A 23,434-nucleotide genomic window follows, 5' to 3' on the forward strand; every position below is an offset into this window, starting at 1 on the left:
GAAATAAAATGTATTCAGAAATAACTCGTGATTTATGTAGTGCTATGAACATTTTTTTTCCTCATAACAGGCGGCAGCGATGAGCCTGAACTACCTAAAGGCGTATTTTTGTGAACGAGCAATTTGATGCTAATTTTATCTGAGCTGTGTGCTTTAATGTGTTTGTGTGATATTTGCCACCTCTTTTATAGAGAGGCACACCTGTGTGAGGTCTCCTGTGTGCTCACCTCTCTCACCGTGTTCAACTGATACTTAAAAAAGGGTGCATGGAAATATACACACCCCAAAGCTCATCCAGACTCCTTCATGCATATACAGATGCCTTTAAATATCTTTACATATATCATGAGTGAGATAGAGACAGGATGCACTTTGTGAACATCATGTTTTTTTAAATATACATTCATATTTTAAACTGACCACTTAAATTAAAAGCAATAATCAACTAAAGGCACACCTTAAAGATATAGCTGTTTTTACTGCTGGGGATAAAAAACGAATAGCCGTCTGCCTTCGAAACTGTAGTTACTTAAGTGTCAAAACCTTTCACATCATTTCAATCACTCCAAGCCCACCAGAGGCCAAATTACATTTGTGCTGAATGAATGAAAATCCAATTGTGTCAGGGCTGTCTGGCATCATGCCTTGCGACACAGTACATGTCTGGCTTGACGTCTGTGTTCATCCACAGACGTCAAGGAAGCTTAATGGGGAGCTTGATGGAGCCTCTGATAAGCCTGATCAAGTCAAAGGAAATCAAACTGGATATAAGGAGCAGAACATGCACATGGGAATGGAAATGCTTGTTTGTTTGTAGTTTGTTGACCTACTCAGAAAGACATAATGAGTGCTGTGCTGTAACATGCGTTTGCATTGTCATACTTTTGAATAAAAGTAAAGTTCGTAAGTATCAGGTTTAAGATCTAACAGGTTTTTCAAGTTGTCTATGTCCCAATCTAAACAATATCTGATTGTTAAATGTTTTTTTCACTCCCTTTCAATGCCCAAGAATCTTATTGAATTGGCTGACTCAATGTTGTCAGGAGAGGTCTGTGATTTTATTAGATTTTTTTTATCGTCAGACTTCTAGACCACTGTGTTGATAGTGAGAAAAATAAATTAGTGCTTTTTAAAATCGATTATTATGCTTTTATTGTTGCTCTTCAGTGTCCCATCAGTAGATATTTTATGTAATAACTGAGTTAGACACCCCAGATAGAACGCCAGGGCTTAATGCACAGACCCTGTCACACTTAGTAGATAATCAACCTATTAGCATTGTGTTTGGGAGGAAACCGGAGATCGCAGACAGAAACCATTTGAACATGCACAAAAACTCCACAAAACAGTAACCTGAGCACAGACTTTAGTTTTCTTAGAGCTGTGGGACAAGCTTCCAGTACTGTTCTGACACTATAAAATTCGGTCATATCTTATAGCATTTTAGTTACACATTTCTCCTGTGTTCTCCCAATTTCCACTCACCAGCCAACCCTAGCTTTTTTATGTCAGCTAAAACGTCCTTATTCCAAAACATGTAAAGCCAACCAACTGCATCTTTTCAAACTGCTGATTTTGCTGCCTCACAAGGCAGTGTAACACACTCAGCGGAAGGTGTTATATGCTATGTTAAGAATTTCATTGTACAAACTGTCATTGGCATCTGTCAATCAGCCTTGATTAACAGGGAGGAAAGTCTTTGCCATCCCTCCCACCTGAAGAGCATGGGCATGAAGAGCATAAATGACAAATCAAATGGCAACATTTTGGTGGGAAAAAAAAAGAGACACGTGGGAGTCAATATCTTGTTTGACCTTGAGAATCTTGATTTGCAGTGTCGTGAGATATTTATTTAACAACAATGAAAACATTTAATACATTAACAGATGAAACCACAGTTTCTGTGTTTAATACTCTAATAATTTTTTTGTCAAATCACAAACCTTTTATAGGGTTGACTATAAACTAAGAACCAGCTTGGGTGATGGAGATATGCTTTTGTTCTTATTCATAGTTATCTTCCAGACAAGTAGGATTGTGGCATAGTGGACACCAGGGCATTTAACAAAATATGTTTGAGCTACACCAGAGTCACATTTTCTATAATACACTATTCTAATATTGGGTTCTAATATGTATGGAGATGTGAATCATCCAGAGCCCCTTTGCCAGGTAAATTACAAACATTTCTCGAAACTGCATTCTGGTATTCTGTAGGGACTTTTTCTATTTAAATAAAGTTTATTGTGTAAAATAAGCTGGTAAAGATGTGGTCAGACATAAGAAAGGGAAAACCACTGCACAGGAAAAAAAAAAAAGCTTTACTGCTTGCGCACCCATAAACATCACTCTATTCTTTATTTTAGGGACGTGTCTGTTATATAGATGCCTAGAAAAATGGCAAGACAGCAATACGCACCAAATCTACAAAAGGTAGTTTTTGGATTAAAGTGCTAACTAAATGTTAATTAGGCTTTTTGTTATTAATGAAACAAACAAACAAACAAAAAAAAAAAACCCACTTGAACAAGTGCCAAATCACAATCAAGAAATCCTAAATTGTATCTTGTGAGCCACATTGGAAGGAAGCTGGGGTCTAGACAAAGTTGTTGTTCTTGGGTGTTTGAGTACTCACTCATTCTTGTTAGCCTATGTAGCTTTTTATAATAATCCAGTCTAAACATGGATACCTGGTGCACTTGCCACTTGGTTTATAAGCCCTGTAAACTACTTAAATCCCAATTTAGTAGTTGTCATATAATTGAGATGTGATTTAGTAAATAAACAAAAATCATATTTTTTAAAGCAACTTAGTTTTTTTATGTTTTAACTCATTACATCATGATGGAAAATCCCATACAGCTTACAATACTTACTATACTATAGCCCCTGTGTTGGGTGTGGCATCTTTGCTGCTTTTTTTTTTCCTGTTATACCTCTCCTTCTTTCCCATCGCAAAAACGTTCATATATCTTAAGGCCTTATTCCTTGTCTCAACTCTAAACGATGAATAAGGGGCTGCTAAAATGGGCCACAAACAAGCGAGCCGTTGAGTACCTCACTCCTGTCTAATGATGGATAGAATGAAGTAAAAGATCAACCTCATGAAAGATTCATTAGAGGAAATTTATTGAGCCGGTGGCTGTAGCAAAGCGAGGAAGAGCCGAATGAGAGAGAGCTGAGCATTGAGAAAGCTGCAGAGGGAAATGATTGAGAGAATCTTGTGCTAAAGGGAATTCTGCACTATCAGCAGAAGATGAAGGTCATGCCAAGGATGTTTTGAGGGTGTCATTTTTCAGCCCCCTTCTCACTCATTCACATTTTCCCCCATGTTTCCTCCGTTTCCTTTTTTACATCTTCTTCCTGTATATAATTGGGCTGGACAGTTAATAGGATTTTTAATAATGATCACATTGTTAACAGTGTCAACTGATTGACATCAATTATTATCTTTAAATATGATAGTTTTATATATATTTTTCTTTATGATCTTTGTTTTTTTTTTTCTTTTTGATTGTTTTAAGTCTTGTTTGTACCTTTTTTAAAAATAGTTGATCTTATAAATATTTTCTTTTTTTAATGTTTTTGATCATTTTAAACATTTTATTGACCCTTTCTTCGATGTTTTGTGTAAATTTTATATATCAGTCTTCCTTCTTTTAAAGGCTACAGGCTTAATAACACGATCTAAAGAAAAATTGGTTTTTTGTTAAGTTGTAAAATAAAAATATAATAATAACATGATCATTTTAGGCATTAACCCACAGCCCTGGTGTTTCAACAAGTTCTGTGTAATTAATGTGGTTCCATCTGGGTTGTGTTCTGGTTTATATTTTGGGTATCCTGCCCTTCTGCTTGGCTCCTTTTGGCATTTGTCCAGCTTGATTAGTGGATCTCTTCCCATCTCTCTTGTCTCCTTCATCTTTCTTTGCTGATTCTCATGGTCTCCCCCTCCCATCTCTTTCCCTTTCTTTCTCTCTGTGTGTATGAGGAGCAGCTGTCTCGTGCATGGCCTGAGGTTGGGTGTGGATGGCAGGCCGGCTGCAGTCATCCAACACTGAGCCCATTGTCTGGGAGTGGGGAGATGGGGCGGTGGGGGCAGTACAGGGCTCTATCCCTCTCTTTCTCTATACCACACATCCACACACAGGCACACAAAGAGGTACTGGTCCCACCACGTGGAGCCATGCTCCTTAAACATACAGACTAGCTCCTCCTTTGTTTCACCTCCCTCTTTCCCACTGTCTTACTGTTCTGTATGGACGAAGAGCTCACATTCAGAGATTCGCATTCTCACGCTTTCACTTCCATGTGGTTCTGAAAAGCCTGTTCTAGTAAGCGCCATCACTTATTCCGAGCTTTAATACAGCTTTTATTTTATTATGTAAAATGTCATTTATCAATATAAAATGTAGATAAACTTGCAGGCATGCCTCTTTCCTTATCCTGCAAATTGTTTGGCCTTGAAGGGTTTCATTGGGACTTCCTGCTGCTTTTGACTTAATGTCACACATGTGGGTCTGCACACTCACCAAACTTTAGAGCTGTTTGAATAAATTTGCACGGTTCAAGCTGCATATTCAAAGGCAAAGAAACTTTCAAAATTAAGTAGCTCATTATAGTTTTGGTCTGTTGGAACGTATGTTTTATACACTTTCTGTATAAAACGTATGTTTTCTACACTTGTTGCTTGATGCCGGCTTTACAATTTGTTTCGGTCTTAAATTTATTGAGAAAACCAAAAAAAATTACAATTGTACACAGCATGACATAAAAAAACAAAAAAATAAAACAAGGCTTGTTGACAAGACTTTTCTTATTCTTATATCATTATATAACCATTATACATTTTTCTCTGCTAAATAACACATTTTTAATATATTTAATTATAATGGTAATATAGGTGGACCCACCTTTGTGACATTGCTTATACTATAAAAAGAATAAAATAAATTAGCGATTTGAACTACATCTGGAACTATTGTTAGAGCCGTGCTGTTGTAGATTGTTAATCACAAAGTGCTGACCAATCAGTTTGGAGTACTAAGCAGTAAGTAAAGTTTAATAAGTCACTATGTTATACCCTAATTTGTAAGTGTATGTAGTCAGCCGGAAGCCATTTATGGGTTTAAAAAAAATTTTCTTGAAGGATATAATGTGGATTTCATAATGCATAAGGAATGCAGATGAATATTCAGTTCCCAATTTGGTTTTATTTGTATAGCGAAATATATTTGTCTACAACTACACAGAAAACACAATACAATAAATTAAAGTCCAACAAACAACCCGGGAAACAAGTTACATAAATATCGCAAGTCTGAAATAAAAGATCGGGTAAATGTTAGAAGATAGAAGTCCAGCACCAGCACAAGCACAGACAAGAGTGACATTATTAGGAGGACAAAAGCTGCCGTTCCACCAGAGACGCTCTGTGTGGAGAGGAGACGCAGCAGAAGGAGTGTGAGGCAGCCGGCGGGAAGAAACGTTCACAAAGAGGAAGTGTGCGAGAGGGGAAAGATTCCCGGAAAAGCAGCGGAGGGGTGAATGTGTTTGGTGTTCGGAGGGTGGTACCGTAGCGTGAGCGCAGCTGAGAACAGACTGCACTAAGGCAGGCTAGCACTCCAGCGGTGTGGCCCTAAGTAAGAGCCACATGACCGGGCGAGACATGGCTTTTTATTCTATTATTTATGTGTGTGTTTCAAACACGCTCACATACATTGATGCATTCCCTGTCCCTGCTCTTTTATTTAGATTTCTTTTAAACACAGTCACACTACAAGCACTTTTATCCAAATGTGTCTAAAAATCTAAATCTTACTGGTATTTTCTATAAACACTCGTTAGATGAACTAAAAGCAAGAAGGCACACTGCTAGTCATAGGCTACATCAAAAATTCACACTAATGTAGTACATACTAGTATTATACATGTTGCCACAAAGATTCCCATGGTTCTGTGGGATAACAGCAGGGACTTGAATAAATGAACATTATATCACACTAACTTACTGCATTCTGATATGATGTTCAAACCCAGGAAGTGGACTCTTATCATAGAACCAGGGAAAGCACCAGGCTGCTGAACGCTAGATTATCTAGCTATCTACACTTGTTAGTGTTTGTACCACAGATAGCTGTTTACATCATCTTGTATTTAGACCTTCCCATTTCTCTAAAATATCACATTTCCACGTTTCATGATACAGTTGACGGTATTACAGCACAGTTGAGAAGTTGAGAAGGAGGTGTATAATTTTCAGTAACTGAATGGTTGGCAGTGGTGCTGGTTGTAATTCAAATGACAGGTTTTTATTAATGCATTCATTTGAATATATTTCACAGGAACCTGTATATAATTTAGACCTAACAATAAACATACATTATTTAACAAGGGAAGAACTTATAACCCCTGATGTGCGTTCTGTCATGAGAACAGTTACTTTCATTTATGGGAGGAGAAAAAACATCAGCTGTACTGCATGTCTTCATTTGGGGAAAGTCTGGATGAAATGTTTTGCCTTTCTAGACAGTGAGGGAGAGACGGAGAAAAAGAGAAACGAGAAGAGATTAGAGAGGAAGACGCGTAGAAAGTTAAAGCTAGAGAGATGTATAGGGAGACAGATGGAGACAGAGACAGATGGAGAAAGAGAAACACAGATAGAGATGTAGGGGGAAAGGCTGTAAGGAAACAAGTGTTTATAGCTGTTATAGCAAATAGCTGTTATAATCTATGTAGTGGTCTATTTTTCTCCCTGATCAGAAGTGTGTGTCTGTTTGTGTGTGTTGAGTTGGATATTATTTCAAACTGACATTTCTTTGGCATTGGAAACGGCTGAACAGTGTTTCGGGTAGTAAAGTGAGTAAGAATGACATGGCAGTGTTTTTACAGTGTTTTTATTTTTTACATGTGAGTCATGAATTCTGTGAGGTACTCCGGTGCTTTTGAAAAAAAAAGTATTTTGAGCAGCAAAGTGCTTATGGAATATTGAAAATAAGACTTTCGCCTTCTGTGTGCGCTCCTCAGCTAGTTCTTTTCTTATAGCTAATTCTAAAAGCCTAAACTGATTAACAAGACTATGGCACCTTATCTGCATTGCCCAAGATCAGATTAGCATTGTAGAGTGTTACTACAAACATGATTTTTTCCATACAGATATACAAAAGTGATCATTATTTATTAAAATAAACCAAATACACTTTTGCTTTAGGAGGAAGTAGGAAATAAGTCACATCTTGCACAAGTTACAGAATCAAATACGTGTGCTTATGTAATAAAATGAAAAAATGTTATGAAATGAAAAAATTGTTAGGCAATAAAAATGAACTGAAACCTGACTGTTATTGTGAAAATATGTATGATGAAATGATATATTTAAATAATAAATTGTGTTTTTGATTTAGTGTCACGTTCATATACAGTTATTACTGCATTTTTTTTTTTTTTTTTTTTTTTTTTGTGTGGACAGATTTATTTTAAACACTATTTCCTAGACATAAAATGGCTATCTTCCCCTGCCATTGTAATCAAATCAAATCTGAAAATAACAAAAAGGAAAAAGTTCTATAATGTTTGATAAAGAATGAACATGCAAGTAATAGTTAAAAAATTATGAAAAAAATCCATCATTTTAATGTTTTAGTAGTTCCAGATTTAAGATAAGAAAAGCGAACAACATACAACAAACCAGACTATTGTATGTTTTTCTAAAGTCTGGACTGTTTTAGGATCTGTATGCTAGTCAGTTACATTTACTGTCCTGCCTCAATGATAGAATAGCATAGAATAGAATAGCCTTTATTTGTCACATATACATTACAGCACAGTGAAATTTGTTCTTCGCATATCCCAGCTTGCTTAGAAGCTGGGGTCAGAGCGCAGGGTCAGCCATGATACGGCGCCCCTGGGGCATAGAGGGTTAAGGGCCTTGCTCAAGGGCCCAAGAGTGGAAGCTTGGCGATACCGGGGCTTGAACCCCCGACCTTCCGATCGGTAACCCAGCGCCTTAACCGCTGGAGCTACCACTCCCCCGGTTTTCGCATATCCCAACTCATCTTGAAGCTGGGGTCAGAGCGCAGGGTCAGCCATGATACGGCGCCCCTGGGGCATAGAGGGTTAAGGGCCTTGCTCAAGGGCTCAACAGTGGTAGCTTGGCAGTGCTGGGGCTTGAACCGCTGACCTTGTGATCAGTAACCCAGAGCCTTAACCACTGGACTACCACTGCCCTGATATGAACCCAAAGTGACGATGATGCCAGAATAAAGCAGCACCTGAGGCCAGACAGTGGCAGGCTGTTGCGCCCTGACCGTACAGCTATGCAGCACGTCTCACATCGCCGTGTTTAAACCGCAGGGTCACATCCTAACACTGCATTGCTAACCTGTCAAATAGACACCATTGATCTCAGTGCACGCCAGCACAGACCTGTAGCAACGGTTAAGCAGAACATGACTGTCTACTATCATGTATGTGACGTGTGGAAATTATGATTATGGGCTGGGGAGCTGTGATTCTGGCTCACAGGAAGCCATGCATGCTGCTCACACCCCTCTGAGACATAAAGATGGACACTCTGTGGCTGAAGTATTGATCTGTCTGCTCTTTCCTCCCCTTTCTCCTTTCCACACACACACACACACACACACACACACACACACACACACACACGCTAACAGATTTAATAAATATTTCTGACTTTAAAAGCATTCCTTAGAGTTTACATCAATCCTATAAATATGTTCCTGAAGTTCACACAAACTACTAATAGGAAAATATATTACTAGATATGTTATGAAAGCTATATTATTATAATGTGTGTGTGTTAAATTATATATATGTATTCAATATATAATATAATGTATAGGAATATATATATATTCCTTTTTTGCTTTTGTTAAAAGTTATATAAATAAAGTGATTGCTTGACAGGTGTTATATTTTGTGAGAGGAGCTGCAGAAATAAAAGGAAGGGCAGGGCTGGGGTGTTTCTCTGGAAAGCAGAGGCAAGCAGTTTTCAAGAGCACTAAAGCTTCAGAAGACTCCTGAGTGCTGCGAGGTATTGATAAGGCATCTGCGCGTTTTTTTTTTTTTTTTAATCACTCGTAGCGCCGGGGCAAGTGAGGCAGCACCCTCTGTCAATATTTTCCTGCTGATTCCACTCGGCTCTGGATTCGCCTGGCAGCAATGCCCTGTGGAGACAGCGAGAGGGAGAGAAGAGAGTTTTAATAATTCAGCGAGTTTCTTTGCACAGATTGCGATAACGTATTTGGAATGCAGGGTAGCAATAATCATAAGCATGACAACCTGAAATGAAGGTGCTCCTTGAAATTCCTGAATATCCCGTGAGACGAGAGCCACACTGTTGGATAGTAACGTGCAGATGTCAAATACACAGGAGTACGGGAATGTTTTGAAAGCTCCTTCTTACTTTATGTCCTGTTGTGGAATAATGGCATGTGTATAGCTGTCCTGTACTTCAAATATGTCTTTTTATATAATTTAGAGACAAATAGCATATTATACGGACACAAGTTTGTGGACACCTGAGCATAAGATTCGTATGTGCTTTGTGAACATCCCATCCAATTTTGTCCCCATTTGCACAATAACCTCCCCCCTTCTGGGAAGATGTCCCACTAGATTTTGGTGTGTACTTGTGGAGATTTTGGTCATTCAGCCACATTGGCATTAGTAAGATGTAGGGTGAGGAGGCCTGGTGTGCAGTAAGCATTCCAATTCTTCCCAAAGGTGTTCAATAGAGATTAGGTCACTTCCACTCCAACCTCCAGATCTTCCACTCCAACCCATGTAAACCATATCTATATGGACCTGACTTTGTCCACAGGGGCATTGACATGCTGAAAAAGGTTTGGGTTTTCTCGTTTAAATGAGTGAAAAATTTTGTGCTACAGTATTCACAGACACCCTATACAGTTGTGTGCCTTGTAATGGTTTGGGAAAGAATTACATATAGCTACAAAAGTCCGGTATCTCAATACTTTTAATCATCGTGTAGCTGCATTACATGCTTTAGTTCTTTTGTGCTTCCCAGTCTCGTTATCTGGAACAATAGTTGACCAAGCTAACGAGTGGTAGCTAACTTGTAGGATCTGATGCATAAGGGTGTGAAGGAAGACAAAAAAAAAAACACTGAATAAATAAATGAGTACAGAATGCTGCCCATCTTTTTTTTTTTTGTCTATACCCTCACTATGCTTCCTGGCAATCAATGAGATTTATTTATTTATTTATTTATTTATTTATTTATTTATTTATTTAATATTTGATTTCCCAAAAAATCTTATCAGGACAACAGTAAATGGGTTTTTACCAGAATTGCAGCATAGAAAAGACAGATGAGTGGTAACCAGCAGGTAAGCACTCATCTTTATCTTTTCTATGCTGCAATTCTGGTAAAAACAATGTTTTTTGGGGGGAAATCTAAAAAAAAAAAAAAATTACATAAATCTCATTGATTGCCCGGAAGCATAGTAAGAGTGTAGAGAATTATTATTCTTTTTTTTTTTTTTTTATATTTATTTTTTTTTGCCTGTAAGTTGTTTTTCTTCACATTGTAAGGGAAAATATTATTCAGTTTGCCTAGTCTTTTTAATTTTTCCCTCAGTATTGTATTTTTAACCACAAGGAAACTGCAATGTTGTGCTAGCAATAGAGTTAATCAACACTCCAGCCGATGTGTCACCTGATGGATCTGTCAAGCATGCTTGCTAAATAAAAAGTTCTTCCATTAGTGTTTGACTCTGATATGTGTGTAGTACAAGGTGGAGAGATTAGAAGCATATTCTATAGATAACTGCACCAAGCATGTTAATTGAACATGCATGCAAAATGAAAAGTTTAGCAACATTTTTGTAAGAAGTGGAATTGAATTTTTTTCTTGGACAAATAGTTTGTACATCGGCCCACTACAAATATTAATAATAAAAATAAAATAAAAAACACTCCAAAAAGCTTTAACATGAAATTTGCTTTGTGATTTGTTATACTCCAAACCCTACTACACTAACTACACTAAACACGCAATCTATTCAAGTTAATATTACATAATAAGATTATTTTAACACTTTGGGAAAATGCAACTTTAATGGGACTCACATTTTTGGCAGGAGACTGCGATCCTATTAAATTTGTTGTAATTGGCAGTAAAACATTTGTTGATAATAGTGTAATGTATGCCTGTGGTTTTGTGTGTCTTGTGAATCTCTCCACACAGGTGTATAAAGGACTGGACATCATCACTAATAAAGTGACCACAGAGGAGCAGGCACAGTGTCCTCATCACATGATAAGCTTTGTGGATCCTTTGGTGAACAGCTACACAGTGGTGGACTTCAGGAACAAAGCCTTGTCTCTCATATCCTTTTCTGTGCACTAGCTAATAACTCTTATCAGAACAAGACCTTAAGTAGGTTCGTGTATCTTAATCAAATAATGTTTTAATGAAATTTTAAATTTCCCTGCTAAAATTCAAACACTGAAAATAGTTTAAAGGAACACTTGAAGGGAAATGCGTGGCTGTCGCTATGTAAGCGGTAAGGCTGTCATGTTTGAACAAGATTTCATGATGAACCTTGGATTCTTAGAGGTGGAATGACATCCACTTTAAGTTGAGATATTTAAGCTTGAGTTTGATCTCACGCTAAAGTTATAAAATTAAGTGGTTAATGACTAATCGAAGCATTCTTACAGCTTGTAGGGTTCCCTTAGGCTAATTTTGTTGGTACTTTCAGGAGCTGGTCTTACTATAAAGATATTGCTTTTTAAAAAACGCAATTTCTGTCTAAAGTGATGTTTGATGAAAGTATTTTAAATTATGTGGCCTTTGCTTTAGTCAATCAATTTTTGGTTGTGTACATTAACAATAATCAACCAAGCAATTTACAAACCTTAGTTCTTGGGCCTCATGGGTAAGAAGGCTTGAATAGTTTTGTACTCCCTAAATGTATGAATAATTTACTGGGCTCGTCTTGCAGATGTGCTTTCTTTCTAAGCATCACAGCAGGAATGATTAGCTTGAATCCCTCCCTATTAATAGAGTCTCATTGACTGTTTTTTATGTATATGGTATGATATATATATATATATATATATATATATATATATATATATATATATATATATATATATATATATATAAATAAAATATATAAAAATATATAAAAATACAATCTGGCAACAAGCAGGGATCACAGTCGTGTACATTTCTGTTAAATATATTTACTGAGTGAACACCGTTTTTTTTTATTTTGCTGTGGCATTTTTTTTGTTGTGGGTTATGAAGGTGTTTTAAAGGAATGAAAGGGATAAATCACTGTGTGTGTGTGTGTGTGTGTGTGTGTGTGTGTGTGTGTGTGTGTGTGTGTGTGTGTGTGTGTGTGTGTGTCCTTCCTCTCTCTGTCTGCTTCTGCTGTTGGAAATGAGAGCTGATCGGGGCAGATATTAATAGATCCAGGAGATGCTCTCTGTCAGTGAAAGTTGGGAGGAGTCATCACTGGCCAAGTCATTTGTTTTTTCACCAATGGATATCCTCAACTGCTTTATCATAGCAAGCATTGTTATTTTATTCTTCATCCTTTCTGTGTAAAGTAGTAAAAGCATAATCAATGCTCATTTATCACAGGAAACTATAGGCATCATCTCCAGTCACAGATAGATGAACCTGCTCTCTGTCTTTCTTTTTCTCTCAAGTCTTGTTCTCCTTCCCAGGAGAACATAGTAATGCAGGGTGTAGATGGTGTGTGTTGGAGGATGAGGGCTTATGGGCCTTGTCTTGCCATTTAATTACTCCAGGGAGACAGACGATGAGGCTTCTGCTGATCTTTATTATAATCTCCACAGCCAAGTAGAGGAACAGAGGAAATTGTCAGCTTGCTACAAGCTGTCTGGATTAATCTTGAACAATTTTTAATGGCATGTATGTAGACTAGATATTCATTATTATGAAACATCGTGTCGACTTTTGTAGGAAAATGTGCACTAAAACAGGGAGTGAATTTCTGAGAAGCACATGATTCAGTTTAGTTTTGATTCACTTTGATTGATTTTTTCTTTTTTTCTTTTTTTTTTTTTTTTACATGCTGAATGAAAACATGATTGAAATTCTGCAATTTGATTGCTCTGTTACGAGGTATCATCTTAAAAATATCTGCTGGGAAAAAGTTGTTTTTAATCCCTCGGAAAAATGGTAGATGAGCCAATTGACACATGAATCTCTAGTGACTGACAGTGTACATGCAAGAAATTGACACCAGTGGAAGCCCCGCCCACATATCCCCATGCTCAAAAATGTATTATAATTTATAGTCAACTGTTTATAAAATTTTTAGCTGACCAAAAAAAAAAAATATATATATATATATATATATATATATATATATATATATATATATATATATATATATATATATATATAACTGGTCTTATTTTAGCCAAAAAGTAGAAAAAGCAAAATGAAGAAAATAGGCAAAGGGAATGCAATATCTACACATTCACACACATAATGAAATCGGTAACTGTAAGAAATCCATCGAAAAAAGGGTCTAATCATTATTCATCTTGTGAGTTGTCAGGCCTGTTTATGGGTTCTGTGCTCTTCTTTTTCCTTAATGCAACACATTGAGGATATCCATCATCGGAAGAAACTCCCGATCATTGTTGGTGGCACAAACTACTACATTGAATCCATTCTATGGAAAGTTCTTGTTGATTCTGGGGTAAATAAAACAAACAAACAAACAAAACAATATATTGTATGATTGCTCATCTGTTTTCTTTCCCACGTCACTTAGCCCACTTGTTTTTGCAGGATAATGGGACAGAGAGAGTTCAAAGTGACTCATCCATTCCAAAAGCTGAGTTGGAGAAGCTAGGAGGTCCTGAACTTTACAAACGCCTGATGGATGTAGACCCCGATATGGCGGCCATCTTGCATCCCAATGATACACGTAAGATTGCAAGGTAAGGAGTGGAGTTATTCCATGTGATTCAGGCTAGGCTTCTCAGATTTCGTTGTTTTGCAATTTTTTAATGATAACTTTTATATAATGTGCCTGGACCTTTCCATATTTTATTTTATGAACACTGGAACTAATTTCTACTACTTCAGTGGTTTTCACAGAAAAAGAAAAATCTACAAATGCTTTACTCACAAGTGTTATTGTTAGAGAAATACACTAGAAATGTGCAATTCTCATTTCTTTGAGAAATAGGTGTAAACAGGGTGGGTCTGGAGGACTGCCATTGAGAAAAGCCTATCATTAACCATTTAGGTGTATTGTTTAACTATTAGTTACATATTCATTATTTTTTGTTTAATTACTGCTGTTTAGTGTCCACACAGTGATCATCAGTAATAATTAGGGTGCTATTAAAGTACTATACAAGTACAGATCTAGCTAGTCTCCCACTAACCATAAATAATAAAAGCTGTAACAAAGCTGTTTTTTGTGTAACATGACGAGCTACACATTTTATAGCTATTATGATTTGATTAACAAAAATAACGTTTTGAGTGGATGTTAGCATTAAATTTGTCTTTCTTTATCAAATAACATTTTAGCATTGGTAAATTATGGTATACGTGGAATAAAAATTCACCATGTAATTTTAGGAATATGATCAATTTATTAGACCTGGTAAAAAAAAAAAAGCATGTAAAATTGTGATTACTATTACAATATGCTTATTGTATAGCACTAAGAGTGATCAGTCTAATAGGCAGAGGTAGAAAGTATAATTCTTGCTTTTTCTTTTGGTAACACCTTTCATTATTACTCTGTAGCCTGAGAGCATAGGGCTTCAAATTAAGCTTTTTTTTTTACCCCCTCCCTGAACCCATTTTTGTGTTTAATTCTGGCACCAGTTTATAAAAATCTGTCACCCCACCTGTGTGAAACAGTTGTCTCCGTCTGTACCAGCCTGCACTACACACACTCATTTTCCGGATGCATTGGTTCGATTTCAATCCCCATCATGGGACCAATTAACACTTTTTTGGGGGAGGGGGGGTGGGGTGCGAATCTGGCTCTCTGGGTTTTGGCTAATTGATGCTATCATGTTTTGGGGGATAAGTCCCAGTCCCTCTCTCCTTTAGTAATAGATTTGCAGCTTTTGAAATTTGCTTTCCCTGACAGTAGGAACAGAGGCTTCTGACACGGTGGTAGCTGATCAGCTGTCATATCATCTGCTATGTGGACAAGCAAAGTGGTAGCAAGCTGGGTGTTTGGACTTCATTCATAGAACAGGGTCATGCCTCCTTTTAATATCTATTCTCAGATATGTCTGAGATTAACAAATAAACCAAGGATTGAGTCTAATTACATATGTGTTTACAAGATCTATACCTTATATGTAGTGAACAGAATATAAAGATAGGACAAACATTAGGTTAAAAGGTAATGGTTTAATTGTAAGGATTTTCCTATGTGAAGTATATATGTATCCATAAGATATGCAGCATAGTTTATGTCAGTATTGCATATTGTGCTATTCAAAGATGACTTGATTCAGGGACATGATTGCTGAATGCCTGGACTGAGAAATGTGTGTCTGTCCAACAAGTCCCACACAAGTTGTATAATTTTAGCCACAGATACAAATTAGATAGAAATTGGTGAAACAGCATTGCTTTTTGACATATCAAGTAGGATTATGCCCACAGAGTTGGATGACAGTTTTTCTTGAGCCAACCTTTAACCAGTTCACATAAAACCATGTACAAGCAGTGTCTGGCTTTCCTCGACATCAATAGCGTGACTGTATTCTTGTCGCATTTAAGCGTCATCAGAAAATGAATTCCTTTATATAAATCGTATCGTTTCTTTTTTCGTTTTTAACATTTTGCCATGTTTACTAACTCCGAGAAATGCTATATACCGCACAATATCTTTCCACTTTGTTATTCTAAATCAAATTAAGGGGGTTAATTGTGGTGTGTTTTTTATAAATAATTAATGGCATAATTGTGCAATGTGACTGCAAAACATCAATTTGCAATGCTAATAAATGAAGGACTTTTTAAAGATTAATAAGCAGATGCTTACATTTGTAGGAGATGCTTTATTTATTTTATATAATCCTGTTGATTATTGCTTGTCATGGCTTATTCCTGTTTATTAGGTAGTTAAAGCTGTCAAACTGGAAGGGCAATAATAATAGTGTTTCCTCCTGAGACAGGTGAAAGCACGTATATATGTAACGTGTGTGTATATATGCAAAGTTTGATATCATACATATACATGAACTTACAGATAGCTGTAATTGGCTAGTGTCACTCTGAGGGATGAGTAAGAGAGGAAGGCATCTGCTTTACCAAAATGAAAGGTTCAGTTAGGGTGTATTATTTTTATTGCATAATTGTAGCAATTATTATGTAATCTCTTTTATTAATTTCAATGGTGAATGGCTTGATTGACAGGAGTCTTCAGGTTTACCAGGAGACAGGAGTCAAGCACAGTCATCTGCTGGAGGAGCAGAGAAAGCAAGATGGGGCAGATGGTTTGGGAGGTCCTCTCCGTTTCACAAATCCCTGCATCTTTTGGCTCCACTCCAACATGGATGGTATGATGGATCTTCCTGTCTGTGTTGATTACTCAGTGCCATGGCTGATGATGTTCACTATCTTCTCAATTTTTTTTTTTTTTTACTGTTTTTGTCTCTTTATTTCCACTTGTAGTGTTAGATAAGCGGCTAGACAAGCGTGTGGATGACATGCTGTCTTTAGGGCTGATTAAGGAACTAAACGATTTTCACCAGCGCTTCAATGAGAAGAAAATCCAGGACAACAGGTGATTAATTGTTAGGAATACAGCTGCTGTATTTCTGAGTTGGATATTTTTTTGCCTCTCTAATCACTGCTTAGTGATTGTAGATCACCTCAGGACTTCAGCACGTACAGTAGCGTTTCTTGTATACACCAATGTTTTACTGTAAAAATGTGTGTACCAAAATATGATGTGATATGTACATAATTGACACATGGAGTCATATCTCCCAGTATGGCAGTGGTGGTGTGTGTATTATGTGGTTACCATGTTGCCTGTTAAAGTCCACTGCAAACTTGCAGCAGCTTCCTGATCAATCCATGATAATGATTTGAATATATTCCTTTTGCTAGAAGTAGGAAACTAAAAAGTATGGTTTTGGGCTAAATTTTGCTCAAAGTGTTTCCTGTATGTATAAAACATTTTCTATGTAGGTGACATCTAAAATTTAACAATCCAAGCATTACTGGAGTCAGATGGCATGCTAAATATGCACTTGCTGCATGCCAAATAAAATGTTAGCGGTTAGAAATGATTTAAACATTGAAATGAAATATGGACCAATGGTTACATATTGTAGACAGGCAGAACAAAGTGTCACATCTATATCAGAACATTGAATACATTCCTGAACAAAATTTTAAGACCGGGGAAACATTCCAAGTATACGCATTTCATGCTGGTGGATCATAACCAGGTGGTAAGTACTTCTTCAAAATGCCAAAAAAGAAGCAAGAAAGTAGGCAATTTTTTGAAAAATGCACTTAAACACAAAAAGGCTGTTTATCAGCTGATCAAAAGTTTAGGACCACAGCCTTTAAAAATTAAAATCTGTGCAAAATTATGGCCTTCAGACAGTCACAATGTCATGATCTCCTGATGAAAAAAACAAAACGGCTTTCTGTTTTTAAATGTGGCAGGATTGTTGAGCTGCACAAGCATGGGCTCTCTCAATGCGCCATTGCTGACGAGGTTGGACGCAGTAAGACAGTCATCTTAAATTTCTTTAAAGATCCTAAGAGTTATGTGACAAAAAAATCAAGTGGTAGACTCGAAAAAAATGTCACCTTCACTGAGCCGTAAGATCAGATGGGCTGTCTGTGAAGACACAGGGACCCTTTCTGATGCTGATTGGAACCCAATAACCATGAGACGGCATCTGCGAGAGAAGGGCTTAAAGAACAAATAAACGTCTTTTAAAAGCCACGTTTCCTCCCACACCACAAACTTACCCATTTGGAATTTGCCAGGGAGCACCAAACATGAGACATTGAAAAATGGAAGAAAGTTTGTTTTCTTGGATGAGAAAAAATTGAACTTGAATGGTCCTGATGGCTTCCAACAATACTGGCATGACAAGGAGATCCCACTGGAGATGTTTTCTACACGGCACAGTGGAGTAGGCTCCATCATGATCTGGGGTGCTTTTCCCCTTCAATCTGAAAATGGAGCTTCAGGTTGTGCAGGGGTGTCAAACAGCATCTGGCTATGTGGAGATGTTGCAGCAGGCATACCTCATGACTGAGGGCCCTCGTCTGTGGGGTAATGACTGGGTTTTTTAACAGGATAACGCTGCAGTTCACAACACCCGCCTGACGAAGGACTTCTACTAGGACAATAACGCTGCACTTCTGGACCATCCTGCACGTTCCCCTCATCTAAATCCCCTTAAGAATGCTAGTGGATGGATGGTAAGTGAAGTTTACAAAAACGGATGTCAGTTTCAGACTGTGGATGCCCTTTGTGAAGCCATCAGCACCAAATGGAGCAACATTCCCACCAGCCTCCTGGAAACAGCCGATCAAATATGTTGAAACGAGAGTTAGGAACAAGAACAGTAGGACTACTACTTTTAGTTCTGTTGTGGGGAATTCTGGGCTGTGGTCTAAAACTTTTGATCAGCTAATGAACAGCCTGTTTGAGTTTAAATAAGTTTTCAATAAATTGCCAAACTCTGTTTTTTTTTCGTTCCTCTTGCTCCTTTTTAGTTCTTACAACCTGTTTAGGATCCACCAACGCTAAATCGAATCGAATATATCGAGGAAAAAAAATAAATAATAATAAAATATATATATAATATGCGTGCGCACACACATATAGTACGTATATAATTGTCCCTGACCCATATTCATCAGTAGTTGGATTGCTGCCAGAAGAAGCTGGGTAAATCGGTGACTGACAAAAGAAAAATGTTAATCAACAAAATTGAACTTTGTGACCTTATTTTTGTGCCAAAGAAATGATGTCAGTTTAACTGCTAGCAGAACCTTTACCTATTGTAAGTCTTTTTTGTAACTGTGGCAGGAATCAAAATGTAACTTGTGATATACATTGTGCAATGTAACTTGTTTTATCATTTGGTATTTTACAAAGCATCAAAATCTACAGAAAATCAAGAACTTTCTCGTTCAAGAGTATGCTATGAACAGCTATTCTGTGTTTGTTTTCTGGTTTAATACTGCTGATGCCTTTAGCTTTGAACATGTTAATCTTTTGAGTACCGTATTTTCCGGACTATAAGCCGCTACTTTTTTCCCACGTTTTGAACCCCACGGCTTAAACAACGAAGCGGCTAATTAATGAATTTTTCCTGGGTTTTTCCCGGTTTCACAAACTTCAAGCCAAAAAACTAAGCGACATAACATTAGACCAATGAAATTTCCAAACGGAAACGAAAAAACGCACCTCACCTGTGTTCTGAGCTGCACGGCATCGGGAGAAAAGCTTCCACCGGGTGATTTTTGAATGCACGACGATGCCAAAAGATAAACTCTTAAGAGAAATAGTCGTGAAAGAAAAAAAGGAGACAGTGAACAGTGACTTTTTTTAGTCGCCTACTGTTTCGATACAAGCCGTTGTAACGTGTTGAGTCTGGGTGAAGGGAGAGCGCTAACTCCAGTTGCAACAGAAATCATATAAGCACAGACAGGTTTTCAAAACTCGTGCTTTTTTATTGTTCTTGGCAACAGCGTTAAGGGTTAGTCAAAGAAACTTAGAAATCAGCATCAGAAAATAATAAGGACATATTCCTCTTCTTACACACACAGTAATACCGGTAAATGCAGTGGCAGGCTATTCCCAAAATACCGCTATGCTCCTAAAGGAAGCGCAACATATTTCACCCGTTACACCGTGTGTAACGTGTCTTTCGTTAAAGTCTGTGTAAAGTACATTAGACAGTGGGTGCGGCTTATATATTCGCGCTTAATAGTCTGGAAATTACGGTAAGTGCATTTTGCAAGATGAGAGACATTGATGACAAAGAATGACAAAGGAGATACAATGGAGTCTACTGAGTATGGATGCAAAATATGTCAAAGTCTGTTCAAAGTATAGGCCTGCTTGCTGTCAAAAGATTTATTGCAAAAAACAAGTCTGAAATCGCAAGCAAGTGCACCTTTATGTCCATGCTATATTTCATGTGTAAGTGGTCAGTTATGTAACAAGGTTGGTGTATGTTATAGTGGACATTAGTTAACTTAGCTGAATGCTAGATTAATGTCCAGCTCTGAATAAACTGTTATCTGACTTCTGCATAATTAATATACCACTACACAACTGATGTTAGTTAATGCAGTCTGTATGTAGCTAGTGTACATTTTTTTCACTTTATGGAAGATACAGGATTTTTTCAGTATGGTCATTTTAAGTTAAATATAGTGTGAAAAACCTTGTCACATGAAATGTATTTATAGCAGCACCTGTGTGTTGTGTAAGTAGCTAGGCTGGGCTGAGATAAAAGAGACATATGGAAAGATTGGATTACAGGTTTGTGAAAGAGCAGGCGTGCTCCAGACAGGCTGAAGCTAGTAGATTTGCACAATGTTGGATGCATCATTTGCTGTAAAATGCAGGAGCCGATTCATTAGTGGTCCCTCTGTGCCGGTGTAATGCTGTAATATGCCCTATATAGCTCAAACCTAGCAGTGAATTTAATATAATAAGATCTCTATCAGACAGTGAATTATTGATATCATAGTCTGGACTGTTGCTTGCAGGTTGTGCTGTGATATTGGCTGACTGGCTGCACTGCACTGCAGTGTGTGTGTGTGTGTGTGTGTGTTTGTGTGTTGGGATGGGTGTGGATGCAGAGAATTGATACCCTGGTGGCTGGTTGTTCCATTGCGCCAGTCAAAGCCCCACCCCTAGCTTGGCCTTTCCCAACCCCCCAAACTAATCATTTACTGTTTCCACTTAGGCCATCCCTGGCTATGCATACTGGCCACCCATGCACTTTTCTCCCTCTCCGCTTTCACTAGTCTTCTGTCTCCTACTTTCTCCTGCAGTCGTCTCTCCGTTCCGCCTTTGTCTGCCTCCCTTCCGCTGATCGTCTCGCCTTTCAGACGGTGCCATCACAAAGCAGGAAGGTCAAACTTTGCTCTTGCCTCCCATCTCCCCCTGTCTCTTGTCCACAGATACACAGTCATTCATTTTGTCCAGATAGTCGCTCCATCCTACAGCTTGGTATCTATAGGTACAATTCAATCTCCAGAACATTTTCAGGGACTTTTACACCTGAGAAACCAGGACAGATTTCAGTGCTTTGGCTACAGTTTCTATTTTGTTAATTGCTGACTTTACTTAACGGAAATCGGTAACAAACAGAACAACTGGCCATCTTACCTGTCCTTTTAAAAACATAGTTATATAACAATTACCAGCATGTCAACAAAACAAAGCTTCTGGTTTTATTTTTACATGATCACTAATGGCTTAAAAATGTACCAATAATATTATAATTCACACAACAACAACCTAAAAACAACAACCTTGCACCATTAGTTTAATTCCTCGAGCAAATAATTTCACCCTGAATAGGTGTTTGTCCAGTTGATTCAGTTTTCAGATGTTTTCTGCCTGTTTCATTGATTTGTCCTTATCCATGTTTTAGCCAGGACTACCAACATGGCATCTTCCAGTCTATTGGGTTTAAAGAGTTCCATGAGTACCTCACTGCTGAAGAAGGCATCAGCCAGGAGGATCACGAGAAGCTGAAAAATAAAGGTACAGCCCAGTGAGACAGCAAATATGCATTCAGTCCTAAAATGGTTTCTTGTTGGTTCCATTTTACTGTATTTTAATGTCTAGTGCTATTCCAATACATAATAGGTACAGTTAGTCATATAGATATTAACCTACCTATAGACTAGTGTCAGTTTTTGTATTACTCAATTGTACCATAGAACACTTCTGTAGGTTGAGAGCAGTGACATTATTTTTCCACAAGATGGTAAACACTAAGAAGAATACCTCATTTGACCAAATGGAAATTGGCACAATGTTTTCATTGTAGCTACGCCTTTGCCAGTCACAGAATCATGTTATTCATGGTTCGTGTTTAAAAAATGATTTGTTAAACCATTTTGGGGTACAAAAGTGAAGCTTGGCAAATCGCATCATACCTAGTATTTACTAGCTTGTTCTAATTTTTATTGAAAAGACTCAGTAACTCGAGTGTGCACTGAATGTCAATGCAACACTTAATACAAATTTGCTGTTTAAACACTGAAGACTAAGCTTTGAGAATGAATGCAGTAATGTTTATATAACTTAAGCTACTTAAGACCATTGGATGCTTATTTTTAAAGGCTAGGCATGATGTATGGCTACTGCCTAGCAGCCCCAAGTGCATTAAACAAGCGCAGTTCAACAGCCCTGTTTCAAAAATATTTTTTGATTTTGCTTGGTCTAACAAATATGATATTAATGTTTCATATCAATTCTTTTTACAAGTGGGAATTATATTCTCTTGCTGTGAAATAAATCAATAAATGGACCATGTTATAAAAAAAAAAAAAAAAAAAACAGTTTTTCCCAGTGATTGTGGGCTGTTTCCATAGTCACTTCATTGTCACTAGGCGCAGTTCTAAATGTAACTGACAGGAATTCTATCACGCAATAGTGTTCAAAATGCTTTCCCATTGTGTGTGGGGAAATGCAATATCTGACCGGAGTTATAAAACATAATTGCAGTATTTCTGCCTGTACATATTTCCTGGTCATTACTCTTGGAAATCCCAGACTCTTGCACACTACAGAACTTCAATTGCTTGTGGTCAGTTGTTTGGTGTTTTAGCGGTGTGCAAACTACACAAGCACTGGTTGGGATGAATCTTGAGAGATCCCTGCCACAGTGTGCCACAAATCCTGCTTTCTCATGAAAATAAAGTATCCATCGTGAGGATATGTTTTGTTATGAAACGAGTAGTAAAAGGAAATGCGAATGAAGTACATGTTTGGGGAGATTCAGATAGTGTATAGTGAAAAATAAGATGGCTGTTTTTGTACTGTGCGTCACCAGGAATCATGTCATGCTTATTTTGGGGATATGAAGCAAGATCATTGTGCTTACATTTTGTCCTCACACTCTCCCACAAATAGATTGATGATAAACTGGATTCAGGGATTCAATGCTGAGAGCAAATCAAATTGATGTATTAAAGTATGAGAAATGGGTTTGAAACTGTATCTCCATTCTTTCCCCTCTCACAGGTATTGAGGCCCTGAAGCAGGCAACACGGCGCTACGCTCGAAAGCAGAACAAATGGGTTCGCAACCGGTTCCTCAAAAGTAAGAGGAAATCTCTCAATCTCTCATAGCAAATGTTTGTGTTATCAGAATTCAGGAAGACAGCTTCTTGACCGTAGAGTACG

The 23,434-nt window shown here is 37.5% G+C and overlaps 1 protein-coding gene across 1 annotated transcript in view; it reads left to right on the forward strand.

Annotated features, from left to right (window-relative positions):
• Window positions 1-23,434, forward strand: part of trit1 (tRNA isopentenyltransferase 1) — a 39,223-nt gene that overhangs the window by 5,403 nt on the left and 10,386 nt on the right. The window contains exons 2-8 of the mRNA XM_046834887.1: window positions 11,234-11,374; window positions 13,635-13,733; window positions 13,826-13,977; window positions 16,436-16,578; window positions 16,694-16,805; window positions 21,673-21,785; window positions 23,274-23,351. Of these exons, the coding sequence (XP_046690843.1) occupies window positions 11,234-11,374; window positions 13,635-13,733; window positions 13,826-13,977; window positions 16,436-16,578; window positions 16,694-16,805; window positions 21,673-21,785; window positions 23,274-23,351 (838 nt within the window). The remainder of the gene's footprint in view (window positions 1-11,233; window positions 11,375-13,634; window positions 13,734-13,825; window positions 13,978-16,435; window positions 16,579-16,693; window positions 16,806-21,672; window positions 21,786-23,273; window positions 23,352-23,434) is intronic.

The sequence above is a fragment of the Silurus meridionalis genome, chromosome 22, assembly GCF_014805685.1.
Source record: "Silurus meridionalis isolate SWU-2019-XX chromosome 22, ASM1480568v1, whole genome shotgun sequence".
Classification (NCBI taxonomy): Eukaryota; Metazoa; Chordata; class Actinopteri; order Siluriformes; family Siluridae; genus Silurus; species Silurus meridionalis.